Source organism: Palaemon carinicauda, chromosome 6, assembly GCF_036898095.1.
Source record: "Palaemon carinicauda isolate YSFRI2023 chromosome 6, ASM3689809v2, whole genome shotgun sequence".
In the NCBI taxonomy this organism is placed as follows: domain Eukaryota; kingdom Metazoa; phylum Arthropoda; class Malacostraca; order Decapoda; family Palaemonidae; genus Palaemon; species Palaemon carinicauda.
In genome coordinates this window covers 89637240-89647822 of record NC_090730.1, presented here as the reverse complement: position 1 = coordinate 89647822, position 10583 = coordinate 89637240, and the positions used below count along the sequence as shown (strand labels likewise).

Genomic DNA, 10583 nt, shown 5'->3' with positions numbered 1-10583 from the left:
CTCACCGAACCTCAGCAAGCACTCCAGCAACTTCAGTTTCCTGCTCGCCCAATGATCTGCGTGCCAGTGCTCTCTTACGTGCCAGTGCTCTCATACGCACCAGCCTTCTCCTATGCACCAGCCTTCTCCTACGCTCCATCATGCTCCCGCGCGCTTGTGCCATCGTTGTCCTACGTGGCAGCACTCTCCTGCGGGCCAACGATCTCTGCACGCCTGCAGTCTTCCGCGCGCACGCCAGCAGTCTTCCACGTGCGCGCCATCGTTGTCCTGCGCACCAGTGTTCGCCTGGGCGCCATCACTTCCGCTCGCCCTAGCATTCTTTCGCGCCCGCATGCCAGCAATCTTACGCATGCGCGCCAGCCCTTTTCCGAGCACCAGCATTTTCCTGCGCGCACGCCAGCGCTCTTCTACGCGCGAGTTCTCGCCCGCAATCGCGCGCCCAAGCACCCCCGCTCATGTGACCAGATGCGCGCTTCTGCGCATTCTAGGGAGACTGCACAAAACCCTACATAGTGCCTTACTGTGTGTCAGTGCTCTCCTACTCATTTGCACTCTCAGCTCCAGCGGTCACCAATGCGCCAGCGCTCACCTGCACACCAGCGCTTGCCTGCTCGCCAGCGCTCTTCTGTGCTCTCAGATCCAGCGTGTCTCCTGCGCAGTTGCTTTCTCAGGTCCAATGCGCCAGCTCTTGCCAAAGAACCAGCGCTCTCAGATCCAATGCGCCAGCTCTTGCCAAAGAGGCAGCACTCACCTGCGCACCAGCGCTTGCTCACTCTCCAGCGCTCTTCTGCACATTCACCGAAAACTGGGATTCAGCAGAAACTGAGCACCAGCATCATCCTGTGCGCCATCGCTCCAGCACAGTACTCTCCTGCACACTCGCGCAATAGGCAATAAGAATGAAAACTTTTTAACAGGTCACCATTGCCCCATTCCTCTCCCCACAAACACATGCCAGTATGGCAGCTGGGAAAAGAGGGAAAAGGCTTCACAGAAGGGTTCAAGATCCCGAAGATTACATCTTCCTAGGGGAATCAAACCAAACGCATCTACCATCATTTGAGACTCCTCATAGGGAACCCTTGGTCCCTTTCTCTTCAGGAGTTTTTCTTGACAGTACCACCATCAGCAAACACGATCTGAACGTTGCAAATGGCCTATCATTATCTCGCAAATCTCTAATTACCAAAGAGAAATCATCAACCGACTGATCGCTAGATCACTGTTTGCTGATCGCTAGCTCGCCAATCACCAGATCGCCAATTGCTAGCTCATCTCTCTCTGATCATTGATCTCTAGTCTCTCCAATTGCTAACAATCTTCGATTGCTAGCGCGCCGATCGCCGATTGCTAGTCAATAACCAGTCATCAGCTTCCTGATTACTAGATCGCCGATGGGCAGCTCATCCTTCTTCGATCATCGACCTCAGCTCGCTGATCTCTGACCAGCCAATTGTCAGCTTGCTGATCTCTGACCAGCCAGTCATCAGCTTGCTGATCTTTAGCTCAATGATCACCGGTGCGCGATCGATCGCTTATCATCAATGGCTCACCATCAGCAACTGACTATCATTAAACCATTCTGCAGTCTCTCAGGGCTCTCCAAGCAGATTACCAACTCATTAAACGTCAACCTTCCTTAGTTGACTAACCATACAGCCTTCATCTGCCTGTCAGTTACCATCTTCGGCTCACAGATCGCCGATTCATCGATCATCGACAATTCGCCAGCAGTTCCTGACTCGGACTTACTAGTCAACCTCTGCTCGTGGTTCCTTAGATCAGAAGGCATACAACACACTTCTCGCTACTGCCCGTTCGCCATCACACCATTCCACTAAAGTGGTCGGCAACCATCATCATTGGCTTGTCGACAGGTGGCTACTTGCGAGCACTCTCCAACTGCACAGTAACCACAATACCCAGCCATTAACCATTGTTTAACATTCGCCAGACTGATGCTGCTCTAAGGAATAGCATCAATCCCATCAGGGCGCATGGTAGGGTTAAGCGTTGCCTTACTTCTGAAGTCTTTTTACCAAGATCGGGTGATCAAGGTAAACCTGTGGAAGTCTTCCCTATTTCCCTCCCAGAAGACTGGTGTATCTGGGAAGGATTCTAAACACCAATCTCATCAAAACCTTCTCATCAAAGACAGGCGTAGAAAAGTCACAAGACTGTTTCTCAAAACGAGAAGAACTCGCAGCCCAGAGTGCGATTGGAATCAGGCCTTCAATCCCCCAGACATTCTGACCCCCATGGGACCAGAAGTTTGGACGAACCTCAAGGGATGGGTGTCAGTCAAGAATCTACGGAGTGGTTTAACCTTCTCATCCTTCCCCACCCCTCGGACTTGATGCTGTGCTTAGACACATCAAAAGAAGGGAGGAGGGACCATAGTACTGCACACAACCTCAGCCCACTGGACAGAGTCGGAAAGTATTTTCACTTGAATCTCTTAAGAGATGAAGGCTAACTTTCCAGTCCTTCAACAGCCTCATCAGTTCCTAATGGGCCTCTCAGTGATGTGATGAGCGACAACACCACACACCACATAGAGGCTCACATCGACAAGCAAGAAGGAACTTGCTCGCAGCCTCTTCCCATCTAGCAGTGTAATACTAAGATGGGCCAAAGTCCGTTAGGTACCACTATCAGCCTGCTTCATTCCAGACTAGAGGAATGTGCTCGCCGACAATCTGTGCACAGCATCTCAGATAAGGTGTACCGAATGGTCTTTTTATCACCTTGTATCCGACAAAGTCCCGACTTTACTAGGTTCTAAAACTAAGAATCTGTTCGCAACGCCCCTGAACCTCAGGCTTCCGCTGCTCCCCAGTCCTAGACCCCAAGACACTCTGGCAGGAAGCATGCCAACAACGGTGGGTACAACAATGACATTTACGACTCGTCCCTGTTTTGTCTGGAGAAGAGTACTCAAGAAGGGTAGAACATCGGTCAGCCTTTCAAGGGTTCTCATAGCTACGCTATGGCATTACGCAGAACGGTTTCCAAACCTTCTGCAGTTCCTGATAGAGCTTCCAAGAGAACCCTCTCCACGTCACAGACAACTACACTTCGACATCTACCACAAGCTATAACTTTGCTATGATTGTATACCTGAAGACTACCCAGTACCTCCTCTTCAGAGAGGCTTTTCGCAATAAGTTGCAAAAAGGTTGTCTAGATACCTGAGGAATTCCTCAGCATCAGTCTACCAGGCAGTATAACGTCTTCTGTGGTTGGTGTCATGGGAAAGCGTATCTCTCCACTCGATACCTCTATTCCAGCAATATCGGAATCTTCAAGTATATGCAAGAGGAAAAGTCCCCCTTTTCAGTTTCAACAGGTAAAGACGATTACTCAACCTTGAGCCTCGCCTTCAAACTGAAAGGAAGGGACATCCCCTCATCGCTAGATCTTTCCTAACTCATACGGACTTACAACTTGCCTTTTCCCAGTCGGAATTGAGACCTTTCTCTCGGAATATGGTTCAAGTTCTCCGGTCTCTAAGGAGACCTCCTTATGTTCCACTTCACCCGGCAACAAATTTCCACCTGGTTGAAAAGACAGTGTTCCTACACACTTAGATAACGGCCATACGAGTCAAGGAACTTCATGGTCTCTCTTTCGACATCGCCCATTAATGAGAAGGGTCAAAGGCAACATTCAGTTTCGTCCTCGAGTATGTCCCCAGACACAGTCTCAGTAATTGACGATCCAGATCATCTGTTACTGTACCTGAGGTAAGGTATGAGGCTCAACCTTAAGAGAACGGCAACAGCCCATCCGGGTCCCTTCTCTTGTCATCAGCACTTGGGGAGAGAAAAGGAGGATCACCAAAATATCATCTCTGCTGGATTCACAGAGTCATCAGTTACACGCTGAATCCAGATCCTCATCCAACATGTCGACTCACGATGTCAGGGGCATAGCTATGCACCTGGTCCTTCTAAGCAGATTACTCTGTGAAGCAGATTTACAAGCAAGGGTGTGAATGCTCCAGGTGACTTTCACAACCTTTCTCCTGCAAGATGTGACCCACAGGAACTCGATATGATCTCTTTCGGCCCTGTGGTGGCTGCACAACAGCTGTTGTATACCTCAAGCTCCTTATTGGACAAGTAGTAGAAGGTTGAGAGCACTGTTACCCGGTTTTAGTCTGCATGAATGAAAAGATTTAACTGGCTCTTATTCTTTTCTTCATCATCCCCTCTCTTTGGGAGAGCAGCATCCTGGGTTCTCTGCATAAGTTGACCTCAAACCACTGCAGGTAAACTATGCTCTCTTGTGTACCTACTATTAAGCTTATACTGTTGTGTCCCCATACAATGGCGAGGTGGTATTGGGAAGTTCTTGGTTACAACAGTTTTTCCTACAGGAGACTCGGAATAACTTTACCTAGACAGTCATACTTCTAAATATCTCAACACACAGCTTGCATAGCAAGGTTTTACCGATGTGCAGGGACTCCTTATTTTGAGTACTAACATACTCGGATAAGTAGCCCCCGGGTAAAGCCAAGAGCCAGATTGGCAGGGACGTCCACCCTTCCTAATGGGTGAGTCACCCCTGAATAAATAGCATAAGTTTGTAATCCAGTTAAGGAGCAAATGAAAAATTCGCATATAATTCGTATTTTTCCTAATGATACAAACCTTAGCTATTTATACAAACTTGCCCGCCAGCTCTGTCCCCCTTGAAGTCCTACCTCCAAGTAGAGAGAGCTAAATCACCAGTGTGTGAGTGGGAGTGGTAGCAAGCTACCCCTCCTACCCCCCTCTAACTAACGTTGTGGGTTGTTAACCCTCGCTGAATTTTAATGGCTTGTCATTTCAGCTTCGCAGAAAGTAATACCCCAGTTTGTATCGTTAATAAAAATACAAATTATCTATGAATTTGTCATGTTGACAGTAATTCATCTCATAAACAAACTTAATGCAATGTATTTAAAAGTTAATTGTTTAGATTGGTAGTTGACAAGCAATTCATGTTATAAGCAGACTTATGTTATACTCCATACAATTCTCAAGTGCTATATATATGTAGGATGTATTAATTTATTTTTTTTTTTTTTTTTTTCATAAAAGGTGACCAACCATGGAGATTGCAGGGGGTAGACGTATACGCGCGAGAAAACATATAGAAATTGACTCATCACATCCATCTAGTTTGCAGTTTTATTCAACTCCTCCTAATGGTTATATCTCATTAATGGACTTTGATGATATGGCTGTAGAAAGGCTAAAGGGTAAGTATATGTTTCGTTTTAGTCACAGTTTATAGTATTTCATGAATGTTCTATGGAGAATAGAAACCTTTATCTTTTATATAGGAGAATTTTCAGCACGAAGTTATTTAGTTTGTGAGACTGATTAACAATGTATTTGAGGAGGGTTGAGTGAGGAATAGTACCCCCCTCACCCAATTGCATATCATTATTTTATTCAGTGGTTTTACTGTCAATTTATCTTTGCTGGTGGATACAGTACTCTGTTATGGAACAGACTCGTTATAAAAATTTTTCCCTATACTGTTAAGCCTCCTTTTTCGCAAGGGTTAGGTTACAGACACATTCTTGTCGGGCGAATTTTCGCGAATATGGGTTGCCCTAGGGAGGGGGGCGTCTCTTAACCTAAAAATTTACTACCCCTTGCCTCAAAGGGTTGCCCGAGCTGATGATTAACAAGGTAAATACTGCCTAATATTGATTTTTTAAACATAAGACTTACCCGGTAGTTATATATATGTTACAGTAAGAACACGTACCTAGGGGCTACGCGTAATCCCTGAATATTTCAGTGAATACACGTATTCCCCGTTTCACTCAGGGATTTCATGTAATCACTGAAATTTCCAGTGATTACGCGAAATCCCTGAAATTAAACCTGTCATTTTAAGTGTTCTTACTATTGAGCATTCAGTGAATTCGCGTAACCTTCATCTATGAACATTTCAATTAAACAGTACAATTACACATATACAATTACACACAGCATAGTTTAACTTAACGACCTTTCAGTTTCGTTAGTGAGTGTTTGTGTTTAAACGACTGAGACATGAGCGAATGGTTCAGTTTTCATAAGTGTCTGAACCACTGCTCGTTGCTTCATTCTTCCTCTTCTTCAAGCAACTCTGACTTGTTGCTTCATTCTTCCTCTTCCTCCAGCAAAGTCAAGATGTCTATCGAGAAAAGGTTTACACAAAACCTCACGGATCATTTTAAAGAAAACAAGAAAGGATTAAATCGAAAGTGTGACTATCAGAAGACCATCGATGGCCTGAAAGCAACAGCTAATAACTCACATGCCAAGGGGCGGCACGGATATTATTTTTGTTTTTTCTCTCTCTCTCTCTCTCTCTCTCTCTCTCTCTCTCTCTCTCTCTCTCTCTCTCTCTCTCTCTCTCTCTCTCTCGTTAACTGTGTTTTCAGGTATGACGTACTCCAGTGTGGGCCTACAGAAAAACTGATAAAGAGACGTTCGACACGACAGGAGTCGCCACTATTATGTGAGCATCGAGGAGACGTTTGACGTTGTCAAGAGCGCCCACATCTCAACAGGCCATGGCAGAAGAGACCGGATGTTGAAAGGATTACAAAAGAAATATGCAAACATTCCAACTAAGGCTGTTGAGCTGTTCAAGTCACTCTGTCAAGAATGCCAAAAGAAACGAAAACGGCCGATGACGTAGGGGGTTGTTGTTCGTCCAATACTCGCCAAGGAATTCTCGTCAAGGGGTCAGGTGGATCTAATTGACATGCAAAGCATGCCCAGTGGATCCAACAAGAAAGGGATCATGGTGTACCAGGGTCACCTGACGAAGTTTTGCATCCTTCGAGCCTTGACGTCTAAAAGAGCTGCAGAGGTCGCTTTTCATCTACTGGACATTTTTCTTCTCTTTGGTGCCCCCGTTATTCTCCAAAGCGATAACGGATTCGAGTTCACTTCACAAGTCATTACAGAGCTGAAGGAAGTTTGGCCAAAACTAACATTGGTGCATGGTAAGCCTCGCCATCCCCAAAGTCAGGGGTCGGTTGAGCGCACAAATGGTGATATTGCCTGTAAAACGTATTTAGTTGCCGCTGGATAGTTCGAATGCACAGACGGCCATTGTGCTCTAGACACTTCAGAGAGGTAAGATGTCTCAAGACACGAAGCCACTGATTTGCTTGCAACAAGTCTTGCTAGAGGAAGGTACAGACCACTTCCTTCAATCTCTCTACAGTTAACCCCACTGTATTCGCAGGAATTAGGGACCAGACACTCATGTGAAAAGGAGATTCACAAATAATTTAAACTCCACTTAAAGATACTTAAAACTATCCATATTGATATTCAAAATGTGCAATAACATCAAGAAATGTCATCATAAACAGACACGAAAAATCTATTTTTGGGCGAGATAGCCATGTCATCCTGATGGAAGGTTCCTTTAGTAGCTTCCTTAGGGTATATATGACTACAGTGAATATTCCCAGAGAATTAAATTAAAGGTTTCCAGAATTCTAACTTATGGCGCGAGTACCCTTAAGGTTTCCCTTTAGAATATCCTATAATAACAGGGGACGTATTCTTGACACGCCATATAGCCATCTGCACCCCACATAGCGTTTAACGCTTCGAGGGGGAAGTTGATGGCAAGATATGGGAGGAGCCGTTACAAAGTTCTCCTCCTCCGTTACTGTTGTTGGTACTCGGATGACGTCATAAGCGACGCCATCTTGGCTGACGTCATCACCGCCCGCGAACTCCATTCCTTTTGGCGTCAAGGACAGCCCCCATGATACAGTAAGATTGGGAGGGAGCCTACAAAGCCCTAATAGAGAATAAGGGCAGGTCCATCAGGACAACATGGCTATCTCGCCTAAAAATAGATCTGTTCCGTAACTGAAATACAAACCTTAGCTATTTAGTATGGGTAATTACTTTCGGCGTAGCTGAAATGACGAGCCATTAGAATTTTAACAAGGGTTTACTACCCCAACGCTAGTTAGCGGCAGGGCATGTAGGGTAGCTTGCTAACCCCCCCTCCCCACCCTCACACACACCTTTGCTTGAGCTCACTGTTGCTCTCGACTGACGGGTGGTAGTTGGACGTGTCACATATGTCGGCGGTCGAGACGGACCCTCACACCCTATGTTCTTATTGTAGGGGCCAGCAGTGTGATAGAAATAAAGTGTGTGGTGAGTGTAGGGAGTGGTCTACCTCCCAGTGAGAGAGGTTTTCTCGGCGCCAGAAGAAGAAGTCCAGACGGGATATTTCTCCTTCGAAGGTTTCTTTGAAAGGAGAAAATCCTAAGGGCTCTTCTTCCGTGGCCCAAACCTCCTCCGAAGCTCCCACTCGATCGGTTTCTTCCGAGAAACTGTCGAGTGGTAGCGTACGCCATAGTTCTGTTGCCCGATCTCGGGGTTTGGGAGAGGGAGTTGCCTCCCGTAGCGAGGCAGCTCCTCCTCCTCGTATGAGTAGGGAAAGTTCCAGCGAGGAAGAAATGTCCAATCCTTTGAGCCTGAAGGCTAGACTTGAGGCTGAGTGATAGCCTATCACCACCGAGACTGGAAGGAGCATTTCTTCCCGCAAATACACGAAGAACTCCGCTATTGCTGGAATAGTGGCATCGAGTGGAGAGATACCCCTTCCACGACACCAACCACAGAAAACTCCCCACTTTGCCTGGTAGACAGTTGTCCAGACATCCTGCTTTACAAGTTGCGAAAATCCTCTCTCTGTGAGGAGATGCTGGATATTCTCCAGGTGTGAAGTCGTAGCGAAGCTACGGTTTTGTGGAAGATGTTGGCGTGTGGTTGTTTGAGTAGCTCGTGTCGTGGAGAGAGTTCTCTCGGAAGTTCCGTTAGGAGTTGCAGAAGGTCCGGAAACCATTCCACGTGATGCCATAGCGGAGCTATGAGGGTCATCGAAAGATTGACCGATATTCTGGTCTTGTTGAGCACCCTCCTCATCAGACAGAACGGGGGAAAGGCGTATACGTCGATGTTGTCCCACCGTTGTTGGAAGGCATCTTGCCAGAGCGCCTTGGGATCCGGGACTGGGGAGCAGTACAGCGGAACAGATCCACAGTCGGGGAACCCCACAAAGTCAGGACTTTGTTGGCTACTAGATGATCCAAAGACCACTCGGTACTCACTATCTGAGACGCTCTGCTCAGACTGTCGGCGAGCACATTCCTCTAGCCTGGAATGAAGCGAGCCGATAGTGGAATCGAGTGGGCTTCGGTCCATCTCAGTATCTCTACTGCAAGATGGGATAGCTGCTTTGAAAAGGTACCTCCTTGCTTGTTGATTTAAGCCACTACTGTGGTGTTGTCGCTCATCACCACCACAAAGTGACCCGCTAGATATTGTTGGAACTGTTGAAGGGCCAGGAATACGACCTTCATCTATAGCAGATTTATATGGAGGCACTTTTCTGATTCTGACCACAGGCCTGAGGTCCTGTGTTGCAGAACGTTGGGCCCCCCACCCTTTCTTTGAGGCGTCCGAAAACAGCATCAAATCTGGGGGGAGGACAAGAAGATCCACTCCCCTTCGTAGGTTCTCGTCTGTCACTCACCACTGAAGGTCCGTCTGTTCCGCAGGACCCATAGGGATCATGACGTCCGGGGAATCGTGACCCTGATTCCACCGGGACTTGAGTTGCCATTGGAGGGATCTCATCCTGAGGCAACCGTTGGGAACTAGACGGGCCAAGGATGAGAGGTGACCGAGGAGACGTAACCACTATTGGGTTGGAAGTTCTTCTCGTCTGAGGAAAGGACTTGCGATCCTCCTCAGCTTTGCTATCCTGTCGTCTGATGGGAAGGCTTTGTGGAGATTGGTGTCTATGATCATGCCTAGATATACCAGTCTTTGAGTGGGAAGCAGAGAGGACTTCTTGAGATTTACCATGATCCCCAGATCTTGGCAAAGTCCCAAAAGTTTGTCTCGGTGTCGAAGAAGGGCTGACTCCGAGTCTGCTAGGATCAGCCAGTCGTCCAGATAACGGAGGAGACGTATTCCGATCCTGTGTGCCCACGATGATATTAGGGTGAACACTCTGGTGAACACCTGTGGTGCTGTGGAGAGACCGAAACACAGCACCTTGAACTGGTACACCTTGTTGTCTAGGCTTAATCTTAAGTACTTCCTTGAAGACGGATGGACTGGGATCTGGAAGTATGCGTCCTTCAGGTCCAGTGTACACATGAAGTCTTGCGGTCTCGCTGCAAGTCTGACCGTGTCTACGGTCTCCATGCTAAACGGAGTTTGCTAGACAAACCTGTTCAGAGCTGAGAGGTCGATGACTGGTCTCCAGCCTCCAGACGCCTTCTTTACAAGAAAGAGTCTGCTGAAGAAGCCTGGGGACCCGTCGACGACCTCTTGGAGAGTGCCTTTCTTCAACATGGTCCGGACTTCTGCCTGAAGGGCTTGCCCCCTTGCCGATCCCATGGCAAGGGAGCTCAACGACACTGGATTCGCTGCCAGGGGAGGTAGAGATGTTGTGAACAGGACGCAATATCCTTGACTGATTACGGAAATCGTCCAGGAATCTGCCCTGAGTTGCTGCCACCTGTTCCCGCAACTTTG

The 10583-nt window shown here is 47.4% G+C and overlaps 1 protein-coding gene across 1 annotated transcript in view; it reads left to right on the top strand.

The window, feature by feature from the left end:
• The window catches only part of Prim2 (DNA primase subunit 2), a 294414-nt gene that overhangs the window by 35641 nt on the left and 248190 nt on the right, over nucleotides 1-10583 (top strand). Inside the window, exon 2 of the mRNA XM_068375288.1 lies at nucleotides 5091-5251. Within this exon, the coding sequence (XP_068231389.1) occupies nucleotides 5101-5251 (151 nt within the window). The 5' untranslated portion in view covers nucleotides 5091-5100. The remainder of the gene's footprint in view (nucleotides 1-5090; nucleotides 5252-10583) is intronic.